The sequence below is a fragment of the Coptis chinensis genome, chromosome 1, assembly GCF_015680905.1.
Source record: "Coptis chinensis isolate HL-2020 chromosome 1, ASM1568090v1, whole genome shotgun sequence".
NCBI lineage: Eukaryota > Viridiplantae > Streptophyta > Magnoliopsida > Ranunculales > Ranunculaceae > Coptis > Coptis chinensis.
The window spans coordinates 76,883,115-76,910,858 of record NC_141456.1 but is presented as its reverse complement, the minus strand read 5'-3'; the positions used below and the strand labels follow the sequence as shown (position 1 = coordinate 76,910,858).

The 27,744-nt window shown below is 36.5% G+C and overlaps 1 protein-coding gene across 1 annotated transcript; it reads left to right on the top strand.

The window, feature by feature from the left end:
* The first annotated feature begins 13,004 nt into the window (after positions 1-13,004).
* Positions 13,005-26,623, top strand: EMB3006 (embryo defective 3006). Its single transcript, XM_086605763.1, has 9 exons — positions 13,005-13,206; positions 13,281-13,349; positions 13,467-13,496; positions 19,261-19,293; positions 20,506-20,576; positions 24,189-24,270; positions 25,898-25,990; positions 26,106-26,156; positions 26,254-26,623. The coding sequence occupies exons 1-8, from the start codon at positions 13,099-13,101 to the stop codon at positions 26,148-26,150; spliced, it is 531 nt and encodes a 176-aa protein (XP_086461889.1). The 5' UTR covers positions 13,005-13,098; the 3' UTR covers positions 26,151-26,156; positions 26,254-26,623.
* Positions 26,624-27,744: the final 1,121 nt, after the last annotated feature.

The window sequence follows — 27,744 nt, the reverse complement described above, 5'->3', positions numbered from 1 at the left end:
AACCCAATCTAATTCAAGCATGCGAACCCAATCTCATTATTCAATTTCTCTTTGGATTATTCTACTATGAAGATTTTTATTTCATGGAACCCCTGAAGCTAGCCGCCCTGTTGTCGGGGGCCTGCATCATCTTTATGAGCTTATCAAGGCGCACGAAGTGGGCATTTCTAATTTCATTCTTCTTTTATTTCATGATAAGTATTTTCATAGCAATCATGTCCGCACCTAGCGACAAAACTACTGTATTGGGAATCCCGAGCGGAATATTTGTTTTCGTTTTTATTCATTTATGGCTTTTTTTGGGCTTGTACTTTTTCAAAGATAGCCTACCCAGAGGAAAGCAAACCCTTAGTACCCGCTATTTTTCAGTGGTCTTTTCTTATTTCTAGGCCATTTACCCGAGCTTGCTTGGCTTTCAAAGTGGATTGAAGGGATAGACCTTCTTACATTAATCTTAGGTGTTTTTGTTTAGTTGAGGAGGACTATAATGCAAAAATGATCGAAAAAAGGGCTGGAAAGGGAGGAGAAAACAATTCAAATGGATAGCATGCGAAAATGATCTACTATTATTATAAGAGGGGGCTGCCCTCTTTCTTAAGTTATAGCATCGTTTGAATGGACGAGCGACAAGAGCTTGATTCCGACTCACTTACGTTTGGATATGTCGGCAAGTCCAATACAAACAAAAAGAAAGAAGTTGGACCCCAGCACCACCGGCGTTTGCATTTCATCTCAATAAAGATGAAATAAGCATTTACTTTTTTTTGCAAAGACTAAAGACTACCGCCGGTAGACTTTTCTAGCTTTATTCTTCGGCTCTAAGCCTACCACTTTGAAAACCTAACCTTCGTTCGATAGAGCTAACCCCTTTGATATGAAAGTTTTCCACCCCCCGAGAGAGAGGAGAGCTAGGAACCTAAGGAAATAAATTGAATTGGCTCTACATCATCCGGAACTAAATAAGCGGGGTCTTAATTTCAATTCTAATCCATATAGAATTAGAACCGGGCTATCCCATGATCGTGATTTGATCATCATTATAGGCGTGAGAAACCATGCCTTATGACGAAAAGGGGAGCATTATGTCCGATCAATACACCCGGTCTGGCTCTAATTCTAATAAAGGGTGCTATGGAAGAAATTAGGCACCGAATCGAGGTTTAGCGGTGCTTATCACTCAGCGGCCGGACTCGGTCGTCGGTTCTTTGGAAGATTTTCTGAAAAGCTTAGTGCAAGTGTCGACTACACGAGCATTCCCTTACTCGCGAGCTTTCTCAAGAAAAAGGAAATAACTACAACGGATAATCTTCGTTCGGACTACGCGCCGATCTTTTTTTCACCAAGAGCTTGTTCGAAATGGGGCATGGGGAAGTACTTTGGAATGATTTGATTGGGGACGCTAGTGAGTTAATGAGCATTGTTTGCATGGTTCCATCAACGCTTTTCTTGCGTGTTCTAAATCGAATTCATAATCTATAAAGCTATAAAGAAGAGATGCCCGTAGAAGACTCGGACCACCGAAGCTAACAAAAGGCTAAGGATATCCATTTAGTTGTTTGTTCTTATGCCGACTAAAGCTAGTGCGCCACGGCTTGAATCTCCTAGAAATCCCCACTCGTAGCCCTTGACTTGGGTGTGTTAAGCATATTCTTGGTTTCTTACCAAAGCCTTGGTTGGCTCAACTTTTTCTCTATCTCTAATGGCTAGACCAAAATCCCCACTTAAGCTTTGCCTAGAATCTTGCTTACGGGCTGCCCCTCTAGAGAAGTCGCTTTAAACCCCATCCCCTATAAGAGGTCGAATTGCTTATGCGACTAACCCGCTACCTCTCTAAGAAATCTGAAAGTACTTAACATTTTCGATCCCATATCGAGGAAGTGAGCCAAAATGAGCCATCAATACAGTATAGAATATATAGGACTCCCTTCTTTTTTCAGCTTAGCCATGTCGACCGGATCAATCCACTTTAGCTCAAAACTTCTCGATAGAGTTCATCGAACTCGACGAGTTCACCGAATATGCTACTTCACCGAACTCGGCAGAGTTCACGAATATGCTAATTCAACGAACTCGGCGAGTTCACGAATATGCTACTTTCACCGAGTTCAAAACTCGACAGAAATTCACCGAACTCGACAGAATTTAGAACTCGGCAGAATTTAAAACTCGACGAGTTCAAAACTTTGATGAAATTCACCGAACTCGGCGAATTTAGAACTCGGCAGAGTTCAAAACTCGGCAATTCAAAACTCGACATAATTTAAAACTCGACCGAGTTCACGAACTCGACAGAATTCAAAAAACTCGGACAGAGTTCAAAACTCTCACATAATTTAAAACTCTCTCGTGAGTTCACAAAACTTTGATGAGTTCACCGAATATGCTAGTTCGAATATGCTAGTTCACCGAATTTAAAAAAAACTCGACAGAGTTCAAAACTCGACGAGTTTCAAAACTCGGACGAGAATCACGGCATGAAGAATCACGAGTTTAAGCTAATTAAATAACATTCAAACTTCAACGAAAATACCATTAAAGCATGAAGAATACGGCAACGAAAATACCATTAAAGCTAATTAAATTAAATACCATTCAAAGATAATTAAATTTGCAAAATTATTACATGTACCCAATTTGAATAAAGGTTACCCAATTCAAATAAATTCACTACACAGAAGGTTACCCAATTTGAATAAAGTTCATACACGCGGTTGTCTAATGTTTTCTTCAAATACAGAAACTTGTTTACTTCCAAGTTTCTTGTTCCAAACAACAATATAAATAATTTCATACCCAATAAACGGTTGAACCAAGTGTTTTAAACTTGTTTACTTGTTACAGTATTCACCCAATTTCGCGTTTTAAACAATTGCCAAGAATAAAGTTTACTAGGTTCAACCGTTTAAACAACATCCAACAATATACCCAATTTGTTGTTTACTAATTAAACAACAAATCAAACGAATTAAATGTTCGAAAATACCTTAATCCAGAAGCTTGGTTCAAATTGGAGAAGAAGAAGCCGAGAGAGAGAGAGAGAACCCAACCCAATTTCGTGTTTTTGGTATTTTCATTTTTTTTTATTTTGAAATAAACCAAAATTTTGAAATATCGGTAAATTGGGTGAATTAGATCTTCAGATCTAGAGGGCGAGATCGGACGGCTGAGGAGAAGAGTGAGATAAGAGTGTCACTATAAGAGTGGCAGAAGACAAAGATATATATATATATATATATATATATATATATATATATATATATATATATATATATATATATATATATATATATATATATATATATATGGTAATTTCCTAAATAGACACCAATAATATCAATTTGTTCCCAATTAGACATCGGCTCCCAATTTTAACTTTTCAACGCGACTTTGGACATTTTTGCCCTTTAACATATTTTAGGACAAAGCCACATGGCCTCTCTCTCTCTCTCTCTCCTTTTGTACTTTAATGATTTGATTTACTAGTGAAAGATGACCGTTGGATGTTAGCACAAAAAGCAACATATGTGTTATCAAAACAAAAGGTTTATTAAGAAGCAACAAATTAACATACTCTAAGCTATTTTTCTATTGTTTTTTATCTCACTACCTTCACAATTTTTACCTTGTATTTCGTGCAAAAACATTAGGACAAAAGACCAAAAGATGGTTTATGTATTTTTATAGTTTTTCTAAATTTTTCCTTGGGTTCCTTCTTCCTCCTCATTGTCTTCTCTTTTTTCGAATATTTTAAGGTTTGACATGGAGGAGAACATCACGCATTCACATGATAAAGGTATTGTACCCTTGTTTGTTTGTTTGTTGTTTTTGAACCTAGCTTTGTCGTCTTGGCCAGGTTTTGTTTTGGCTCCATATTTTACGTATCACACAACACACATTCACATGGGGGAGGAGAACATCACACACCACACATTCACATGGAGGAAAACTTCACACATTAATATGATAAAGGTATTGTTTTGTTTGTTTGAGGTTTGAAGTTTATTTGGAAGTACATGATACTAGTTTCCATGTGGATTGAATATTTAATGTTAAAGAAAAGGGTTAACTAGTATTACCCCTCCACTAGATGAGCCAATTAGGATTCCCCTCTCCCTAGATGGGGAAATTAGGGTCTCCTCCCCCCCAAGTACAAAAAAATAAAAAATCAACTTGAGTTGACCGTTTTTTTTTTTTTTTTTTTGTGTTTTGGGGAGGGGGGGTAATACTCGTTAACCCTAAAGAAAATTTAAGATGGTTTCCGTCATAAATGTCACCCCATCATAAATGTTTTTCGTTTCCATGTTTTTTAGTCTTAAATGTGGGATGTTTTTATATGGAAAAAATAGAAATTTTCTTTTTTCAAACTATTATTTGGATGTGTTGGTACTAGCATGGTTGTCAGGAACTTCCATGGATGTTCTTATTCACTACAATGGGGACATGAAAGCAAATAAATACGAGGTGATGAAATATGTTGGTGGTGAAGTGAAATTGAGAGTTTGTGATGTGGATATTTCTTTTGAAGGATTAATGTGCATGGTGGAAGGGGTATCCTCGAGAAAGAGATCAACTTTTTCTTTGAGGTACTTGATGAAGAAGTCCCTTTGTTGAATCGATGAAGAAACTGACTTCTTGAACATGATTAAGAAACAGTAAAAGACTCCAAAAAGAGCAATTATAGTTTGGGTTATTAATGAAGCAACCATTATAACACTATTTGCTTGGAGGGCATGAGAAGGTACAACATCCAGCCATGGACAACCTGGTTTGAAGAAGAAAGAAGTTCGTACTGAGCTATTTAAAGAAGAGATTTGAAGCACTAGTTATCCTAGAAAACGGAGTTTTTTTAAAGAAAATGTGGTAGCTCGTTAGAAACATGCTTTAAACCAACTTAACATTGTCGACGAAACAATAAGTAAGTATGACAGTTTTTATTGGGAATTGAGGTTATTATTAATGATTGTACATGCTCGAGTTCCTAATAGTAATGAATATGGGTTTGAGCAAAAAGTCCCTTTGGCCAACCTTCAAGTAGGGCTCATCAATCGGAAAATGAGGAGTGTCTTGAGGTGGTTGAACACTAGGGCAGGGAATCGGGTCGGGTTTGACCCGAATCCGACCCGACCCGAACACGAATAGTTCGAGTTCGGGTTAATTTTTATATCCGTTTACTTATTCGGGTTGGGTTCGGGTTCGGGTTTGTCGGATTTGAATTCGGATTCGGATATATTTTTTGGGCTTTTTTTGAATTTTTAGTGTTATCTAATCGAGTTAGTCGGATTTGGTCGGGTTCGGATATAATCGGGTTCGGGTTCGGATATTATGAAACTATTCGGATTCGGATTCGGATATATCTATATCTGATCCGAACCCGACCCGATCCCTGCCCTATTGAACACAATGAACCTCACAGCTTGGCGACGTTTGATTCAAACAATAAAATCACCAATATTAATGCATAAAATTTGATTTAAACTCGTGTTTATTTGAGTGATTGTTTGTCTTTTTACATTAATAGGTATTCTTATACATTCGTGATTATCAAATGGCACCACTGCCATCTTGAATATATCAAGACAAAGAATTTATTGTTTAAATCAAAGGGGAAATCCCCCATTCTCAACCCACCCACCCTTTTAATTTTTCGTTATTGTTTTTCATGTTTTTGTTAATTTTTTACTAGATATTCTTATTGTCGATTTTTTCTGACTGCCGGTTGGAGCATACAACTAAAGAAAAGTTGTACAAACGTCTATGTGAGTCATCCATGAAAGTTTCAAGTTCAATGGTTAAGATTAGGTGGCACACGCCCTCCCTTTTGCCTTGAAACAAGTTAGGGCGCCCGCCCTCAGCTTGACACTGCGGTACTCACATTAAAGAACACTATGGTAAACGTATTTTTAAATTTTAGAAAACTTTGAAAGTTTTTAGGCACAATCTGTAAGGTGTTAGTGATTTACTGGAATCCTTTCATATTTTTTGTAGTTGTTTTACCTAATGAACTAATTCCATCTTTACAGTGTTGCATTTCGGTTTTCAAAGCATAAGTTTCTGGAAAAACAGATGCGCGAGGTGACTTAGGCAGTTTGGAAAATTCTAAATTTTTTACAAGAGGTTCTTTCCTAAGTAAGTAGTTTACAGTAAAAATTTGAGTATTTATAGAATTGTTTTGACTACCTAACTAGTTAATTGTTTCCAGTGCGTTCTGTCATTTGTCAACACTTAAATTTCTGGAACAACAGCCAGTAAGGAGGGTTTGTAGAATTCCAATTGCTCTATAATTTTTACAGGAACATCTATGATCTGAGAGGAGGCTCCAATAAACATTTGGTGAATTTTTTATCTGTTTTCATTGGTTAACCATTTTGAGAGGAGGCATCAACACTTGCTTAATCGCCCAATTGTAGTCTACTCATGAGAACAACCATGAAGCAAAAAGTCTGTGAATCAAAAGTACTAGTTGATTCAATTCTCTTTCTCATATTATTTTAATTTCATAATAGCTTAATTTAGTATTAGTATTAGCTTAATCCAATCTCTACAACCATAGTTTTTAATCCCTCAAAACCCCTTTCCATTCTCCTCTTTCACATTGATATAAATCAGAAGTGGATTGATACCCTACTCATCCTTTACTCATTGAGGAATATTTAGGTTTTGATCTTATGTGTTTTAACCAACGACAACCATCCATCATCCATATTCTGTTAGAATATTTGTTACTTTATTAGTATTAGCAAGTATATTGTAATCTTAGTAAGAGTATTATCCTTTCCTAGATATGTGGATCTAGGAGATCTTCTGTATTTATTGAGCTCCTTCTTGTATATATATCTGTTGGTTATATCAATAAAGATCATCAGAAATATTAATTAAACATCTTTGACATGGTATCAAGAGTCAACTCCGATTTTCTTTCCACTACCACATTACTATAGGAATCAGAGCCTTTTTTTTTTGGTGTTTGGTTTCTTTTTTTGGTCATATAATACAATTTGTTACACTATATCAGATTGTAATTATTACTCTCTTTTTCCTTATCGTTCTTGTCTATTAATCTAGTTCATTGTTTGTGTTTTATATCATAATGACAGACTTACCTACCAATAACGATTATGTTGTCATGTCTTCTAACTTGAAGAGTTACTTAGTCACTGCTGCCAGATTTGTTGCCCAGTCAGGTATATCTAACTCTGCTCTTATTGCTTTTACTAGAAATAATGATTGGATAATTGACACGGGTGTTACTGATCATATGACTTGCAATCGCTATAAATTTAACCATTTCTCCTCTAGTTGTTCTAAATCAGTCATTACTAATGCTAATGGTGTGTCATCTCCAGTTGTTGGTGTTGGCACTGTACCTCTATCCCCTTCTTTATCTATCCATGATGTTTTATTTGTTCCATCAATAAACTGTAACCTTCTCTCTGTTAGCCAATTAACCAAATCTCATAATTGTGTTGCCTTGTTCTTTCCTACTCACTGTATTTTTCAGAACACCTTTACCAAGGAGAGGATTAGCAGTGGTAAACAAAGTGGAGGATTGTACTATATGGAGGATGGCTTTCAACAGTCCAATCAAGGAGTCCAAGCTCATGTTATGAGTGACGATAAGGTTAATAAAAATAAAGGCGAGATTTGGCTTTGACATAAACGACTAGGACATCCCTCATTTGGTTATCTTAGGAGATTATTTCCATCTTTATTTAATGGTTGTAATCTTTCTGATTTTGCTAGTGAAACCTGTGTAATGGCGAAAAGCCATCGTACTGTTTTCTCTTCGAGTGATAATAGAGTTGATGCTCCTTTTTCTTTAGTTTATTCAGATGTTTGGGGTCCTGCCCCACGTCCTGCCCCACATAACGGGATGAAATGGTTTATTACTTTTGTCAATGACTGCACTCGGATGACCTGGGTATATTTTTTGAAACATAAAAGTGATGTCTGTATAGTTTTTCCCCTTTTCCATCAGATGGTGATCACACAGTTTAGAATCTCTGTAAAGGTTGTTCGCTCTGATAATGGGGGTGACTATTTCAAAAAGGAATTTAGTGGCTTTATGCATTTGGCTGGTATTCTACATCAAACCTCTTGCTCTAATTCCCCTCAGCAAAATGGGGGTGCAAAATGAAAAAACATACATCTTTTAGAGGTCACTCGGTCTTTATTAATTGGTGGTCATGTCCCATCTCACTTATGGGGCGAAGCTTTGACCTCTGCTGTTTACTTGATGAATCGTACACCTTCTAGTGTTGTCCAATTTCAGAGATCCTTAGATGTGCTTTATGATTATTGTACGCTTCCGCCCATTGTTCATTTAGCACCCTATATCTTTGGGTGTGTGGTGTATATTCACTTACATACACAACAACGCTCCAAACTTGATCCACGTGCATTAAAGTGTGTCTTTGTTGGGTATGGCTCAACTCATAAGGGTTATAAGTGTTATCATCCATCTTCTGAAAAAAAATTGTCTCAATGAATGCCATTTTCTATGAACATGACCTTTTTTATACATAGATCACTGATTCTTCACTTCAGAGGGAGAATATAAATGAAATTCAAAATCATGATGATATAATGGTCTTTGATTTATTGAGACCACAAACACCTAGTGACAAAAACTCAATAGAAAAAGTCAATGCATGGAACCTCCACTGAGTGCTCAAGTGAAAGATGTGAAGATCAAGTCCATGATAGTACATTACCTCCTACAACGGATCCACTAATCCAATCTTCTCTAGAAGACACCCATTAGAGGTATCGCTTGACTCTATTATTGTTGATTCCAATACTCAATGTTGGTGATTCTAATATTCATGATGCTAATGTACCTAGTATTAATTCTGAACTAGTTCAATATCATCTTCCACCTCGATCTAACCGTGGCCAACCACCAATTCAATATGAACCTGATCCGAAAGCTAAAGTGAAATATCCCATAAGCAACCATGTGTCATCTCACAAGTTGTCCAAGTCATATGCATCTTATGTATTCCAGTTATCATCTGTCTCTATTCCTAGTAAAATGCATGAAGCTTTAGTAGATTCTAGATGAACCAAAGCTACGGCAAAAGAAATGGCAACATTGAAAAAGAATGCCACTAGGGAACTTGTAATCTTACCAAAGGGAAAGAAGACAGTGAGGTGCATATGAGTATTTACAGTCAAGCTCAAAGCAGATGGGGCTATTGAGAGATACAAAGCTCGGCTGGTTGTGAAAGGGTATACACAATCTTATGATGTTGATTATCAAGAAACTTTTCCACTGGTTGCTAAACTCAATACAGTGAGAGTACTTTTGTCATTAGCAGCTAATAAAGATTGGCCTCTTCTTCAGTTTGATATAAAAAATGCTTTCTTGCATGGAGATCTTACTGAAGAAGTATATAAGGATCTTCCCCCAAGTATACCAGAATACTCAAATACAACAATGGTCTGTAAACTAAAGAAGGCATTGTATGGGTTAAAATAGTCCTTAAGAGCTTGGTTTGGCAGGTTCACCAAGTCTATGAAGAAGTTCGGCTACAAACAAAGCAACTTGGATCACACTTTGTTTTTAAAACACAGAAGAGGTAAAATCACTGCTTTGATTATCTATGTTGATGATATGGTGGTGACAGGTGATGATCATGAGGAGATTTATAGCTTACAATAGTATCTGGCTTCTGAATTTGAAATGAAACAGCTCGAAGACCTTAAATATTTCCTTGGGATTAAGGTAGCCCGATCAAAGAATGGTATTTTCTTATCCCAGTGGAAATACATTCTTGATTTATTATCTGAGACGGGAATGCTCGGATGTAAGCCAGTTGATACTCCCATTGAGCAGAACCACAATATGTTTACGTGTTTGAATGCAACTCCAACCGATAAGGAGAGATATCAAAAGCTTGTAGGGAAACTGATCTATTTATCGCATACCAGGCCAGATATTGCGTATGTAGTTAGTGTTGTGAGTCAATTCATGCATGACCCATGTAAACATCATATGGATGTTGTAGAGCGCATATTGAGATATTTGAAATCTGCTATGGGTAAAAGCTTATTGTTCTCGAATCATGATCACCTAAAAGTAGAAGGCTACACTGATGCAGATTGGGCAAGTTCAGCTGACAACAGAAGGTCTACCTCAGGATACTTCATTTTTGTAGGTGGAAACCTTGTGACTTGGAGGAGTAAAAAAATAGTCAGTAGTATCAAGATCAAGTGTTGACGCTGAATATAGAGGTATGGCATATGGGGTATGTGAGTTGCTGTGGTTAAGAAATTTGTTGAAGGACTTGGGTTCTAAACCAAAAGTGGAAATAAATCTGTATTGTGAAAATACGTCAGCTATAGAGATAGCTAATAATCTTGTTCAACATGATCGGACGAAGCATGTGGAGGTTCATAGACATTTTATCAAAGAGAAACTTGAAGCTGGAATTATTACTTTTCCATTTGTAAAGTCTAAAGACCAACTAGCAAATGTCCTTACTAAAGTTGTGGCTAGCAAGGTGTGTTTATTGACTCTCTTGTCAAGTTGGGCATGTGCGATATCCATGCACCAACTTGAGGGAGAGTGTTGGAATATTTGTTACTTTATTAGTATTAAGAAGTATCTTGTAATCTTAGTAAGAGTATTATCCTTTCCTAGATATGTGGTTCTAGGAGATCTTCTGTATTTATGGAGCTCCTTCTTGTATATATATCTGCTGGTTATATCAATAAAGATCATCAGAAATATTCATTAAACATCTTTGACATATTCCACATCGTCTTATCATCTCATCTCCATTCTCCTACACAAAACACATAAAATCAATATCTAACTAACCTAACAAGTAAATCCATAAACCAAAATTTCAAAACCCCTTCCATAGCAAAAGTGAATCACTTTAAACATCTTATGCATCAGCAGACAAATTAATATCACATTATGTAGTCAGTCGTTACTTACCTTCAAATATTTAAATTTTTTTGTTATTTTGAGAGTAGTAAGACTCTTATTGTCGCATTCATATCTTCTTCTTAATTAAATATATGGATTCCAACATTCAAAATTGAGTTCGAGGTAAGATTTGTTTTTGAGTTTTAGTTTTCATCATTTCTTTTTTATTTGTTATATCTAATAAATTTATTTTTAAGTTGTTCTCCATCTATTTTTATTTAATTATGTGTAAATTTGATGTTGGAGTCATTACTGGTGTTGGACAGACATTTTGTGGTGGAGTGGAAGAGTTTAGGCTGAAGTTTCTTATCCATTATATTAAAAATGCGCACAAGATAAAACTTATAAAGAACGACAATAAGAGAGTTACTAAGGTTTGCAATTGGAAATAAAGAATCTAAGGGCAATAACTGGATAATACCAATGTTTACGCTCTATGCCTAATTTTGTCATTAAGATAATGAACCTGGTTCACACATATGATGGTGCTTTAGTTGATGTCAAACATCCTCTCTAGACTTCTAAATTGGTAAAGGCTTTAGTGGCTATTCATATTCAGAACGTATGATCCTTTGATCAATACTCAAATTAATATTCTTTAGTTTTTAAGAGATTATTTTGGAAACAAACCCAGGGTAGCCATGTGGTTTTGGAAAAAAAATATCGATACACAAATGTTTGTGAGAGTGTTTTTGTGTCTTTTGCGGCTTGCATCTCCGGTTTTAACTATTATCCTCCATGACTTTGTTTGGTTACCTTTCTGAGAGGAAAAATCCCACCTAAGGCATAGAGAGAATGGAAGTAGTCCTGAAACCCTAAAACTCTGACCTTAGAGAAATCCCATCAAATCTAAAAGAGATCGAGTACTACTAATTCCCATTGCTTGAAACTTTTGTTAAACTTAGTGGAACAAACAAGTAGTGTTAGTTTAGGGACTAAAATCAAGGTGACTAGTGGGTTTTGTGTTGGACTGTCAGTTAATTAGGGGGTTTCCATGCATTGAAAAATTGATTGCTCCCGTAATTAACGTCCAAGGCTACATACAGTTGGGATTTAAAGAGGAAGATACATAATGGTTGTACTGCAATCAGAACATTTTAATGGTACTTGATAAGCACTCAAAATAGTGATATAAACCCCATAGAAACAATTTAATTTAGCCAATTATATATTTATTAAATGTGAAATAATTACATTTTCATGTTTATATAGGTTTTGGCAATCAACATTAAAATTTTAGCATAACATGTATTTTAGCATGAAATAATGTCAAAATATTGTTTGGAGATAAAGTATTCCTACTTGACCCATTAGAAGCTCACCAGGCCCAACTAAAACCCATTAGACTTTGGGTTTGTTTGTTGGGCTTGCCTATTCTCAAGGTATATGAAACAAGTCAAAGACAAATTAACACAAATTATAGAGTACAAAACATGGACCAAATTATGGCACAAAACATGGAGCACAAATCAAGGAAGAAAATAAGAAAAACAAGTTTGACAATTAGGTGTAGATCCCCACTCGTTTTGTTTTAAGTCAAGTGTGGGAAGCAAAATAATTTCATTCAATTCCATTTTCATGTTTTAGTTTTAGTTAGAGGAGGACTAGCCATCATTAATAATGTAGTTCTTTGAAGCTTTTAGTAATAAAACTCACTTTCTCTTCCTCCATTTCCATTCTTTTCCCACCATTTCCATTATTTTCCTATGTTTACTTCTTTGTTATTGAAATAACTTCTAATGACAATGGGGTAACACTTTCAATTGGAGAGTTAATTAAATAAAACCCTAAGAGAAAGTTTGATGTAATAGATTTAGTTAATTTGATTTCATTAGGAATTATGATATTTTTTATGTTTGGAACCAAAAGAGACTTTATTTCACTCATAGAAATGCTATGGATTTCATTACATACATATAGACATTGAAAAAAAAAAAAAAAAAAAAAAAAAAAAAAGTGGTTACCTTATTATACTGACGGGGGAGGAGAAATTAAGGTACGGGTTTTGTTCATCAGTATGGGATGAAAGTCCAATTTCATGAATGGATACAAGTAGTGGCCGTGGGCCTGTGAATAAAAGAGAAAGCCCACTACGTGAGAGACATAGAAGAAGTGAAGAAGACTCTCTTCTCGAATCTAATTTCTGTTAGGCATAATAATATATGGAGCAAGTGGTAGGTAAATATCCTTCGCCTGGAAGTAGACAGTCCAATCTAAACAAGTCATTCCATCTGGCCATTCGTTCTCTCTTAACAACTTGCTCCAAAGAGGTACCCTAATTATTCCCCATGCATTCATATTATCTATAGTTTCATTTTGTGAAGTGGGTCCATGTTTTTTGTAGGACTTTCTTAAAGCATTTTCAACTTTTGACAGAGCCAACCAAATGGCTCTCCATCGTTTATTCACCGAGGTATCATTTTTCTCGATCCCTTTTTTTTTTTTTATTTCTTCTGAATTTAAAATGATTGTTGTGCCTTAAGTTACTCTTTATCTCATAATTGCTATCTTGTGCTTTATGATATTTCAGGTCATCACATCTATGCACGATAATATTAAGGTACTTTCTCAATAATTTCAGTTTGCGTCTTTTGTTTCATTATCGTGGTTGGTCTCCTGATTCAAACATTGTATTGTAAACTAGAAAAGTCTCTCTGCTGCAAAATGTGCAAAATGCAAACGGGTATTTTTCATTTTGTAAAATAAGTTTTTATTCTTAGGCCTTACCCTTACACACATACAAAGTGTATATATCCTATCCTCTATGATGGTGTTTGCCTTCGTATTATGGGCGTGGGATGTAATAGTTGAATTTTGGAGTACCTCTCAGAGTTTCTAGCTACTTTGGTTTGCTATAGACATGTTAACTACTGTAAACAGAGGTTTTCCAGTAATAATAATCGTGTGTGTATTGGTCGTCAAGTGAATTGACAACTCATTCTTCGTGTACAAATTTTGCCCCCACTAAACACTCAAAATGTACAAATACTGACTCCACCTCTAACATTGTCTCTTTCGAAACTGATATAAATAGCAAATCACGTTTTTGCTTAGTAATGGGTTGATATGTTTGAATATTCCAATTAGTCTTAGGAAGTATCTTTATTTTTTATTTAAGTATTGCTTTCTGGCATAGGATCATCCAATTAGTGGTTGGTTTCTTATTTGGATTTGGAAACCTTAGGATAGTTATAAATAGGGCTTAAGCCATAGAATTCACTAGTGTTTTGTGACTGCTAAATCTGTGTGAGGGTGCAATCCCATTATCCCCTATTTATGAATCTAAGGTTGATTTAATTCAATTTGAGTTTTGTTTAATTATAGTTTGTTCAAGTGTTGCTAAAAGGTGAGGGTAGTAATGTGGGAGTGGGGAATTGTGAGGGCTGTTTGGGTGGTATGGGCGGCGGCAGTCTTGACAGAGGAAAAGTCGAAGGGGCAAGAGAGAGAGTCTGCCGGAAGGAGTTGTTGTGGAAGGGGAAACAGTAATGAAGATGTGTTGAATTTAGGTGAGGCTTTTGAAGAAGTAATACAAATGGGGAGTATCTGGGAGTACAAGCGGAAATAAATCGTGAGTGAATAAAGTAAGTATTTGAAAAAGTTCTCAAAGAAAAGAGGGAGGGAGATGTTGAAGAAGATTTAGAAGGAGTGGACGTAAGATTGCTAGTATCTGATGGACAGGACGATCAGGTTGATCTTGGGGAGTTGGAAGAGTGTGTGGAGAGTGAGTTTTATGGGGATGAAAATGTTTGTTGATGAGCCAAAAATTATGTCATGGAATTTGTTCGGTATCTAAGCGATTTTGGGAGGTGTTCTTCTCGTCTTTTAATAAAGCCATGGTGGTGCCTGTGTGACCTCTTGGTGGCGACTTCTTCATGGAGGCTCATTCTCCAAGAGTTAAGTGGCTTGCAAAACATCATCCTAAAGGCAATAGAGTGGGGGATATGGTTGGAATGCAATTGGAGAGTGTTTGAGACCAGGGAAAAGGATATGCACAAGATGTTGGTGAATATTATGGAGCTAGTGTATGATTGGTCGAGGAACGTCTTCATTTTTAGGGAGTTGGGAGATTTCTTGATTTCATTTGTAATCGGGATACACTAGTTTTGTAATTGTTTTTATATGAGAGTCATGTGAGAATGTAGTTAGCTACTCTTAGCTCCTTGCTAAGTGCTAGCTATCTTGAATGTAACACTTTTGTTGGGAATTAAATTTAATTTTTATGGATTTAAAAAAAAAAATGTTTGTTTAAGCAGTATTCTTTAAATTAATGTTTAGCCTTTATTTGGTTCATTTGTGTTTCTTACTTCCTGCTTCCGTGTCAATTATGATGAAACTTACTCGCAGAAGCAGGAAGTAAGATAAACACCAATGAAGTAAATAAATACTAAACTTACATTTAAAGAAGAACCTCAAATTAGTGATTCTTCACGAACTTAAAACTCAAAGATGCGATATATTTGCATTTAGATTTGAAAAATATATGTTAAAAGAGTACAAGATCCTGAGAGAGACTTGCATTATTAAAAAAAAATGTGATCACCCAAACCCTTGGTTTGGTAGTAGACCTCTTAGGGAACTTTATTCAACATGACCGAACTCAAAGGTGGTGCAGTTAGTGAATGCATGATTAGAGCTAGCAGTGGTATTTTGTGGAATCTAGCCATTCGCCAGACTTTTAATGCTTGGGACATCGTTGGTTTAACCTTCTTAATTTGTGACACTGTAAGTTTAAGCCGATAGGATCTTGATACTTTGATACAACGCCCTAGTAAGAATGGTAATTTCTGATGCAAGAGCATCTACGCTGTCATCAACATGGTGTCAGACTTTCTTCTGGAAACATATAATTTAGTGGCTATTCTATTGCATCACTAGTTTCTAATCTAGGAATCATTCTTTAATTAGGATTAGTAACAAGCTAGTTAGTATTTTCCTTTTTGGAATCTATTTAGAATTAGGAAAATTTTATTAATTAAAGGAATCTATATCTTAATATTAAAACTCGCACCCAATGTATGTTTTGAGCTCTATTAAAATTCCACTTCATCTTCTATTAAAACGGGAATGTCTCCCCATATTGAAGAAGGAAATTCTAGCACTTCTAAATAATAACGGGAGTCCTATTCCTACTAAAACGAGAATCACACTTCTATATTTAGTCAATTGTTAAAATGGGCTTTTAAAGCACAATTAAACCGATTTGTTAGGAAATAAAATGAGTTTTCAACTAAAACAGAATCCTTTTCCAATTAAAACATACTATTTGTCACAAAATTTGTATGGGCCTATTTTCTAGTTGTTATTGATTGTTTAATTCCATATATTTTTAATTAATGGAAATTCGTTTTTCCTTTAAATTCTAATTTTGGGTGTTCATCAATATTAATTCGGGGTTTAATCTACGATGTTGCTTCTGCCTCGAGTGTTTATCAAATTGGTATTAGATTTCAGAAATTTCCGAGTTGTATCGTAGCTTACTTCATTCTTGGTTGAAGTGTATGAAGAATTCATGGAGAACTCTTGGATTAGTGTTAATCCCTAAACTTAGGGTTGCTCGACTAGAACAGATGGAAGAAGCGTTAGTGCACAGCCTGTTGGATCAATTAGAAGAAGGTGACCAATAAACTAAGGGAGGCACTGGTGGAGCTTTTGCAACCCATACCCACCATCATTGGTGGAGCTTTCGCTGCACAATAAAAAGCATCAAAATTTATTGACAAAGACGTGGCCGAATGAAGGAATTGGCAAAGCCCTTGTATCGCGTCTTCATTAGTATTGTGACAAGCAAGTCAGTCACGAGAAACAGGATTTTGAGGACGATATTGAGCATACTCAGGTTCTTGTCAAACCTGTGCAAATTAGAGAGATCAGTAGATTGGAGATCGAATTCATGAGAGAGATATTCAATTTGGGGGATTAAGTGAATCAATAGCCTTTAAGGTTTTGGATTTCAGTACCGAATCTATTAATTTCTTCTTTGGTGTGGTAATGAATTTGATGGTGGGAAAGTTTGTCACCACTAGAAAGCCCCGCTGCATCTCACTCCATTTCACCATACACATCAGCAACACCAAGAATTTGAGAAGAAACTAAAAGGAGTCTACAAAGTCTACCCCACTGCCACTCCATCTATTGATTTTTCTACTAAACAACGGCACTTGGCAAATCCACATGGAAAAGTGTGTTGTTCAAACTTTATGCTGGCTTCGAGAATAGGTCTTTACTTTTATGTCAACTGGATCACATCACAAACAAGATGTCGGAAGTCTAAGGCGAAGTCATATGGATAAAAAGTGGCTCCTTGGTCGGTGCAAATTCAAATGGGTCATGTACAATGTTGTCAACTCTTGAATCGAAATGGGAATCGTTTTCCATTTTTACCGAATTGTAAATCGTATCGAATCGTAAATCGTAAGATTCAAGCCATATTATATATCGGGGTTGTAAATTTTTTATATATATAAATATACCATAAGAAAATTACTAATCACCCTAAGAGAAATCCCCAAATCTCCATTCCACATTAATAATACTCTAATTTTCGAAATTTCTGAAAACATGGAGACATAATGGTTGAAATTTCTGAAAAAAAGCTGAAATTTTGTTGAAATTGGTCTAATTTTCGGAATAAAATATGGGCTAAAATTATAAAATTATATGGACCTGACCGACCCAGGTCTTATAAAATTAGAGACCCATGACCCGTGTCTTATAAAATTGACCCTTAGGTGGGTGGCTTTGTTAAAAAAAAAAAAAAGATTGAGAAGGAGGAGAGTTGCGAAAAAAAGAAAAACTTTTGTAGAGGTAGAATTAGAAGAAGAAGAAGAAGTAGCAGTAGAAGAAGAAGAAGTAGAAGACTTACCTGTAAGTTCTTTGATTTCTTTATCTTTTTTCTCTTCTTTTTTCTTCTGTTCTTGATTTGTGCTGTTGCTGTCTTTTTGAATCGTTGGAATCGTTATTATTTCCGATTCCTACGATTTTGCGATGTGAATCCCGATTTTGTAACGATTTCTGTTATTAACGATTTGTTGGTACGATTTTGATCTTTTTGATTACGACTCAACTTGAGTCGTACGATTCAAGTCGAGAATCGTACGACTTTGATAACACTGGTCATGTAGGACTGGGAATTTGACAAAATTATTGCGAGAAGGTCAGCTATAAGCCATTCTTTGTTGCCTTTTTGGTGTTAAAATCTGCTGACCATTGTCTCAAAGAAATTTTCTGTCTAGGAATGGATCGAATATTTTGGGTATATGGAAATTTGATTCGAAGATGATCAGCCAAGATAATGTTGTTAGTGATATGAAGCAAGCATGAAATGATTATGTTGATCCTTTTTCTGTCCAACTTTGAGGACTTTTTTCTAGGAGTGAATAGTGAAACATAGTGCATATTTTCTGCATTGCAATTACATGCTTCTTGTAGGTGGAATCTTCCAAATAGTGTTGCAATATCATGGTGGCTATTTATTATGTGACCGGATACATAGGCAAAATCCGAGGACGAATTTTCTGCAACCGAGGGAGGGTGATATATATGGCCATATGGGTTTTGCTCAATTTTGGAGCGTGCATATGCAATTGAATTCTAGAAAAATTATTTCAAGCAGGAGAGGTTGATGCAAGAGCGTCTACGCTGACATCAGCATGATGTCAGACTTGCTGGAAAACAGATCTTTTAGTTGCTATTTTATTTTACAACTAGTTTCAAATTTTGGAGTCGTACTTTAATTAGGATTAGTAACAGGCCATTTAGTAGTTTTCTTTTTAGATTTTAATTAGAATAAGGAACTAGTTTTATTATTTAAAAGAGTGTAGGCCTTCAATGCTAGATGGTTGTATAAGGTTATTGATTGTTTTATTGAGTTCAGTTAATGTAATTTCGTTTTTCCCTTGAAACACTAATTTTGGGTGTTGATTTCAACTGCAATCAATGACATATAGTTTAATTTCAGCTAAAACTTTTATTCTAAAACATTATTTCAAAACTGATTTCAGCTGCAATCAATAACATATATTTTGATAATATACTTCTCAACCCTGTTCAAACCTGAATAGATTCCCGAGGCTTCCAGCTGACCACTGTTGACTCAGAAATGTTTTAGAAAAATTCATCACATGCTCCAGCCATATTTAACTTAACGAATGACCAATAAATTTTGTTAATCTTACAATAACCGTGTTGGTACCCATGTCTGTATCTGGGCATTTAGACTGTGGTTATACTTTTCCTCTTTTCTGTTTGTACTTTGCAAAGCCAACATGAGTGTTATGAAGCTCAAGTTCAACTTTCTGAACGGAAATATATATTTTTTATTGTAGGAAGAGTTCAAGTCTGTTTGCATGGAAACCCAGGTGCGTTTTTGCTAAGGTTACTATATTTGTTTTTGAGATTATTTTAGCATTCGTAGTTGAAATTTAGCATGCTATTAGACATCAAAATCAGCCATTTTGGTTCACTGGTTCTATTTCCCCGAATTAGCCGGTTCTCTTTCATTGATATACTGTTTCAATACATTGCTTAAAGATATGGTTAGCAACATATATCCAATTCACCAGAACCAGAATCACTGATGGCAGTATGGATGTTAACTTAGAACCTGATCATATCCAACAGATAAGACTTGTCGTAACCACAGTTAGATAAATGCTCAGTATCTTAATAATGAAGTAAATGCTTTTAAGTTTAGTTGAGTAGAATCAGTAAAATTCTAGGAGATGATGTTACTGGTGGGCATAGATGATATCACCGGTCGGCGGAGATGATGTCAAGCAGCTGCTCGTGGATCCTTATGGTCTCCTCTTGCCTCATGGCTCACTTTGATTTGGTACTAGTAGAAATAGAAAACTCTGGAGTTGTGTCTTGTAGGTTTCCTACTCTAGTATAGTATTTAGCCTAGAGATGAAGAACTAGAAAATAACAAAAGCAGACAATGAATAACCAAGCCGACAATATTCAGTGAAAATAGTTGCCTGTTGCTGTCAAAGGCATTAACTGGGACACCTAACACGGCTTGCCTCGCCTCAACCTAACCCTAACCCGCCCCTGAGTACATAGATCAGTCCATATCTATTAGGCTATTGCTCTTAGTTCTTCTGTGGTTTCTTAGTCAGTTGATTTGTACTATAACTGCCTAGTGTTTGTACTTCTTTGGTTTCTTAATCCTGAGTAATGATTACTTAATACTAAACTATAAATACTTTTATATAAAATAAAAGAATGTATAATATATTAATATACTATATTGAAGATGGGAAATGGGGAGAAGATAAGGGGACTGAAATCTGTGTAGTAATTTAGGCAATAGGGGCCTGGGCGTTTTACTACGAAGATTTAAGAACAGACCAATCCTTTCTTACTAATAGAACTTCTGAAGGGAATCAGGATCTATGCAAGGTCTGGTATGTGTAATATATTCAGATGGACTAGTACTATCACTGAGAAATGAGGGAACGCTAATCACTAACATATAATTGGAATGTCGTTTAAGTCTTAAAGATTTATCATTTGTAATCTCATTATTATGTTTGGTGACACTCTGGGGTATTCCAATTTATCCCTTACAGGTTGGTACAGCACTAGATACCATAGAGCAACTGGTGGAGGAACAGAGTCTGGACAGTCTGTCTAGTGAAAAGTAAGTATAATCTGCTTTTGTATGGGAAATTGTAACATATGATTCAGTCAGTGAACAGCGGATGAGCACGCTTCTTAAGCACCTAAGCAACTTCAAATTTAAAATGACAACCACAAACGTTGAAATCCAAGAAGCACCAAACACGAACTTTTTAGGAGCACATTATCCTTGGTTAGGTGTAGATAACTTATATTTTCGGAGAAGCAGACCACAAACACATCCTCTTAAACTTGTAGGACAAACCTCAGACACGAATAGTGGTGCAAGCGTATGCAGGCATAGGCGCTGCTTGTGAGCCTCAATCTAGGCACTAGTTAGAGATTCCAGGCGCATGAGAGCCTAGGCGATCGCCCAGGGTCAGGCAACCATTTTCAGCATATGACCCAGGCCCTTAGCAATTTTCTCCCTTTCTTAACATATATTTAATTCCTTTAAAAACTTAAATGGGGAGCGATAGAGCCACTCCATTGACGTATAAATTGAATTAAGACCTGATTTTTTGTGGATATGATCTTCTCATAATGGATAGCATGCCTACAAAATTTCATCCTATTTGGATATGTCTAACCTTGCGAAAACTAGTGTTCAATTTTGAATATTTATTTAACAGTCCAGAATTTTCTGAATTCATAATAACATTTAATTAGGTTAGACATATTTGAATATGCCGAAATTTTGTGGGCATGTTATTCATGGTGGGGAGATCATATCTACAAAACATCAGCTCGTAATTCAACTGGTAGGATGAGATATGGCGATGAGATATGGCTTTTTACATTTTGGCAGTGGGTCAGGAATGGCTCTATCCCTCCCATAAATACCACATGTATCCCTTATGATAGAATAAAAATGTCAGTGAAAAACTAAAAAAGAGGAACAATTTAAAAAAGGGTCTTTTAGCCCTACATCTGTTCTATCTGTTTTACAAGTCACAAGAGAACTTGGTCTCACTCTCCCACGGTTTGTTTCTGGTTAGTTTCTTCATCTTTTCTCTCCTTTCTTGATCATTTTGTCCTTAATTTTTCTTTTTTCAATCACCCCAAAAACAGGTTGTCACCTAGTATTCTTTGTTTTTCCTCATTTCTATATAATTTTCTTCTTCGGTTTTTTGTTTCCTGTAATCTTCTTGCTCTGTGTCAATTTTTCGGACTAAACTATGAGACTCAGAAGTCTTGGATATACTTTTGAATGTTCAGATTTCATTGTTATGCTTCAGCAATGCCACAATGAGCCTTTAGTTGTAATTGAGTAGATTAATCTTTGTGGACAATGTATTTTGCTATGCTGAGGTGGAATGCTCAAATCACTAGAAATGGAGGAGAAACTAGGGCTCAGGCTTGGAGAGGGAAGGGTGAGCTGTGACAAGAGGAGGAGAGAGAAAGCTTTTGTGAAGAAGGCAAGAGAAGGGAGAATCTCCCCAATGTTTTTCCCAAGTGATGCTTTTCTAGGGGTTGTTGTGGTCCTCTGGCTAGTATGTGGCAGCCATAGGTGCTTCCACGTGCTGGCCTCTCACTGGCAAGTGTTAGAGGTCAGTTAGTGAGCCAGCTGGCAGGGGCTCATTAAGCAGGCAACCTCTGACACAAGATTCTCCTCGTCTGAATTTGTTTGTTAAAACTGCCAAAAGGTGTGTAGCTTCGCCAAGAGGAATCCTTTTGGTACAATTGCGTTCTGGCGGCAGTTAAACAAATTAGCTTTTGGCCCCCAAACCTTAGACTTAGGAACCCCCTATTTGCAGTGATTTGGCGAAGGTGCCAGCTGAGCTTCTACATTTGGTTTTGCTCTGGCACTTCGTGTGCCAGAAGGCTGCTTAGTGAAGTGCCAGAAGGCTGCTTAGCTGGCAAAGTGGCTTTCCACTAGTGCCAAGTAGTTGCTTAGTTGGTGGGATGTTTTGGCACCATCTACAATCTTTTTGTAGTTATTTAGGAGTCAGATTTGTATTTATAGCTGTCTGAGAGAAGGCCGAAACCAGTTAAAGCCATATAGTCTTTCTCTCTTCATCTTCTCTTATTCACTAACCAAAAATATATCTTTAGTCACTTGCATACTTGTCAGCATATTTTTTATCAGTTGTGGTCTCCTGGCATGTGATACGCCATATAGCTTTCCGGGAAGTCATTTTCTCAACGAGGGGTTGGCAATTACGAATTCCCAATCTCAGCTATATGAGGAACCCACCTAGATATATTTGAATGGAGGTTTGATAAGATTAATGCCTAGCTGTGTGGCCAATAGCTTCTGCTTCATCATGAGATAGTCGTGCAAATATAATGCTAGATCCATTAATATTCACATGCAGTCCTGAATATAGCCCTACGGGAAAACATCAAGCATCAGCAAAACGTATGTAACAGGGTTCTTAAATTTTGGATGGAGTTTGAAATTTCTCTCTCGTCTCGTCTCCTTTTCATGAGCATGGCAGCTAATATCTCCATAATGAGCAAAAAGAGATAAGGAGACATAGGGTCTCCTTGTCGCAAGCCGTTCTTCTCTTGTAAAAAACCTTGAGCTATTAAATCGTTGAGTACTCGCCGAGTAATCGGTGAGTAATTGCTACTTAGCTCACCCGATTAACAATTTAATCCCTGATCACAATCGGGCTCAAAAACTCCCCGAGTACTCGGCCGATTAGTCCCGATTAGCCGATTAATACGTGCCATTTAGCTGATTAGCCGAGAATTGTATTCACCATTTCAACTATTTCATTGTTAAACATCAAACTCGGCATTTCGACGATTCGATTAACCCTCAATTCTGTAAAGTTCTACACTTTAAACATATTTATTTTAGTTGATTGAGTGTTTTAATTGTTTATTAATTGATTGGGTTCTTAATTGGCTCCATTATGTTGGTATTTCAAAGTTAAATATATTTAATAAGTATTTGTAAATAAATATAGTGTTATGAAAAATCCCCCAATTAATGCCGATTAATCCCCGACCGATTACACCTACTTGCTACTCTCTCCTCAAACGAGTAGCGATTTAACTGCACAGAAAAAACCAACATGATATCCATTTACAAGGATTTAGTAGCTTGGAGTAGTAATACACGCAAGGATCCACTGAATAAAGCTTTAAGGAAATCTCATTCTGTGCAACAAATCTTATATAGCTTCCCAATGTACATTGTTGTAGATTGATTTATTTATTTAAATTAACTTCAAGTGTTCACCTTGGGGACACCCCTCTCCTCTGGTAGCTTCTAAGAATCTCATGTGACAGTAACAAATTGTCTTGTATGCTTCTCCCTGGGAAAAAAGTTGTTTGATTTTCATCCGTTAGATATGAAATAAATTTCTTCATCCTATTTGTATGATCTTGGTTAGTCTTGTAGATCACATTACAACAAGCTATTGGCCATGAGCAAAATTTTCTATACCAAATCATGCAAAGAAATCAACTCATAAGTATTGAGAGAATTAATCCTATATTCCTATGTTGGTTTCTAGATGGGGAAAATTGGTTTTTAAGAGAAGTCAATGTTTGGTGTCTTGAGAAAGCAGAAGTTTCTTTTGGCCTGTGGCCACAAATATGTAATTGTGCAGTTTAAGTGAGAGCATGCATATACGATTGATAATTTTCCCTATGTTGATACATTTGATGGCTAATGTAGGACAAATTTGGTTGATGTCAAGCAAGAGTTGTTGGGGGCCAAGAAGGATGAAATCACTCACTTGACAAGCATGCTGGCAAAGGTGAGAAGTTTTGATTTAATTAGTAATAAGTTTCTTGGCCTGTTATTGTGGCAAATTAAGGTAATTTAAACATGGAAGCAAGACCACTCAATTTTATTGAAGAAAGCACAAGAGTTGAGACCAAACCCTTGAACTTGCACAAGGGCATTTATTTTGATCTATAGTTATTATAAACACAAACTAATTTTCCATTTAGAAACTCCTTATTTACCAGTAGGTTGACAAATTCTTCTTAAAACAAAGCAGTACTAGTTAAGATGTTTACAAAATAGAAATTCTAGTGGATGCTTGGAGCCTGCATTACCACAGGTTGGGCTTCATCACATGGTGCACAAGAACACGCACTGTATAATACACCAGAACTAGGAAAAGCTTGCAATCGACTTAAAGGGGGGTAACCTACTAGCAGCAACAACCATAAGCACCTCTGTTGGTGGACCAGCTTAGCTTGAGGGTTCAAAATTGAAGTTGAAGACTGCTCGGCTTGTTCTTCACCTGTATATGAGATAAAACTTGTGGTTTCAGCTTTGGACATTTGAATCTAGTGTGGCCAGCATGATCACAGGTTTGAACTGACGACGAAAATTGTTTTCGATTGTTATTCCTATTGAACAATTCCCTCTCATATGTGTGGAACAAACTCATTTTGTAGCGCTTCTTTCTTCCTGATCCAAGTCCGAATGGGATTCTTGCATGCAAATGTATGACGTCTCTGGTGTTCATCCAACATTGTTGCTTAGGAGCCAGAGTTTTATAATAATAAGTTTTTCTTGATACAGTTTCACCAGCTCACAGATTTGTTGGAGGATTAGAAAGAAAGCTCACTATTAGACAAATCAGAATCCCCTACAATGTATTTCGGATTCTGTTGTAAATGTGGTTGAGGTGTGGGATATTTGTCTTGGTGGATCGTGAGGGCATCCAAATCTACTGTCCATTGCTTCGATATTCACCATGATGTTGATGATTATTCGGTGGGAGAATCTTGGTGCGAATGATTATCTCACAAGGAATCTTTGTGCTCTATGTATGGCGGGGTGCCAGTAAAACTTGAAATTTCTTGCCAGCATGGCAATATATCGAAGTCAATATTCCCCAAATGGTTGTTTGGTACGGCTGGACCACGAAGAAGAAAATGGGAGAGGTGTTATTGGGTCAGAGTTTCTTATCCTAGGTTTTTTTCCCTCCAAATATGCCTCTAACCCAATTTTCTTTCGTTTAAATCCTCGTAACCCAATCTTTATCACAGCCGTCCAAGTATTTTCCGGTCTACATCCTTTATTGAGGATGTGGCCTTCTGGTGTCTGATTCATGCGTCGGCCAATTTGTGCCGCCACTGTTAAGTAGGAACGGCATTGGTGGTATTTGAGATCCATGGGTCCTAATTATCATACAATCCGATGAAACATCTTAACGTACATACAAATGGTTTTACAACAATTAGGAACTCATTCGCGAAAAAGAGTCTATGGATGACCGACTCAAGAAATGTATTTTTTTGTCTCATGCAAACGAAGAGATGGATATAGTTCAATAGATCTTCTATTCTTCTTTTACAATGGACCTTCTGTATTCGGACCAATCTATACTTGTGTTCTCAAGTATCTTTTTGTGTTTTGGCTTTCAGGTTGAAGAACAAAATGGTCGTATGAATGCTCAAATTGACTTGCTCAAGAAGGAAAGGCTGGACTCTCTTGGCACTGCAGATGCTGTTCAGAAGGTACCCTCCCATTGCTCTTTATTCATCTGGCAATTGTCTTAACTCGTAGAAGCTTTAAATTGTGTGCTTTATGTTGGAGCTTCTCTGATGTATTCTTATTAACAAATGTTCCTAGTTGAAAAGCTGGAGTTCAAAATATGGGCAGGTGACACAATACTAAGGAGGGGTAATTGCAATTAGTTTTATTTGTCAGAATTGATACTGAATTTACCATCTTTTAGTTTTTCGTGTTTAACCAAAATCTAAACCGTTGCTTTGGACAGGGACTCGTGAGTACAACTTAAGATTAGAACTAAGTAACAGGGGCTGGACAGCATTGACCAACTGCAGGTCTGACCCATGGAATGCTCAACATAAGCTGGCTGTATAGCACGTTGGTTGTGATTGTTTATTATGACGAACGTATTGATTTATCTTAGTCATTTTAGTTATTACTAGTGTAAGTGCACAGTCAGTGAGTCTGTTAGTAACGAGTATTGTATATAGAATATGCGGTGTTCTTCGTTCTTGTAATGTTGTGTATCAAGTTTTCACGATACTTTTCATTTGAAGAGATTGTGCGTCACGGTGTCTACTTGTATTCCGTTTTTAAATCAAGGAACAAACAAAGTAAAAAGGAGTGGTGAAATTTAATGTGTGGGCAGGCAAAGTAAGAGGAAGAAAGTTGAGGAATGTGACGGAAGGAAATTTAATTCGGTCTACTTGATCTACTTTCACACAAGAAGAGGAATGCACCAATGTAACAATAAGCACAAAATGATCCCCTTCTGCACTTGCATCTTCCAACACAGAAGGTAAACTCATATCATTTTACACAACTAAGAAGAGTAAGAGTAGTAGTAGAGTCCCCAGGCCAAACCCATCAGCATCACAGCTCGAACAATATGGTTGTCCAGTTTCTGTAAACAGATGGATTGAAGGGAAGAATCTCCTCAATAAGGGAATAAATACTGGCAAGATCACAGGAAGCACCACGAGCAAAGAGAAAGACCAAACGGTGATGGGCCAGATAGCCAATCCCAAAGCTCCCACCATGAGAGAAGGAACCAAAGGTGATGGGCCTCTACCCATATCTTAGGAACCTTTCAAAACTTAAATCTGTCTTGATGTGTTCCACGAGCTCTATACGAGCATGTGATAGATTTAGGGTTGTTGAGTTCAGCAGAGCATCCATGAGTCCATGACAAGCAATTTTATGTATATTCAACATTTTGACACAGCAGTTTTCTTGTATGTCAACGAGCGGATTAGATCTAACGTGGCATACCATGTACCTTATGCTGTTGTTCTTAATTGGGCATGTAGTTAAGTGCGTACTGTTTTTCATTCCAGCACATCTAATGTTACACGGGATCCTTTCTACATGATCTTTCAAATTATCATCACTTTTTTTGGGTAAAGAATATCACAAATTTTATGTTGGTGAAACATGGTACTGACTGCTGAAGTACTGATGCAATGGTGTTGTTATTCCTAATGCAGTGATGCATTATGCATGTGTTGTATTCCAATCTTGTTACTACACTTCTTCACAACCTAAGCTAGCATAGTTCCTATACCTACTCTGTATATTCTGCTTTTCGTTCACGAATTAAGAAAATCTTAGCACTTCCTATAGTGTTTGTTCCAAAGGCCCCTTTTCTCGACATATACATTTTTCATAGGATGAAGATATTACTCACATGGTATATAAAATGAGGGATCAAATTAGTCTGTTCATGCTTTCACCAGATGATGAAGAAAACAATGGCAAT

Bases quoted from the DNA above. Each gene is read 5' to 3' on its own strand.
- EMB3006 (XM_086605763.1), top strand. From the start codon at position 13,099: ATGGAGCAAGTGGTAGGTAAATATCCTTCGCCTGGAAGTAGACAGTCC. The intron at 13,207-13,280 runs GTACCCTAATTA...TGTTTTTTGTAG, and splicing joins TAACAACTTGCTCCAAAGAG to GACTTTCTTAAAGCATTTTC. The intron at 24,271-25,897 runs GTGAGAAGTTTT...TTTGGCTTTCAG, and splicing joins TGACAAGCATGCTGGCAAAG to GTTGAAGAACAAAATGGTCG.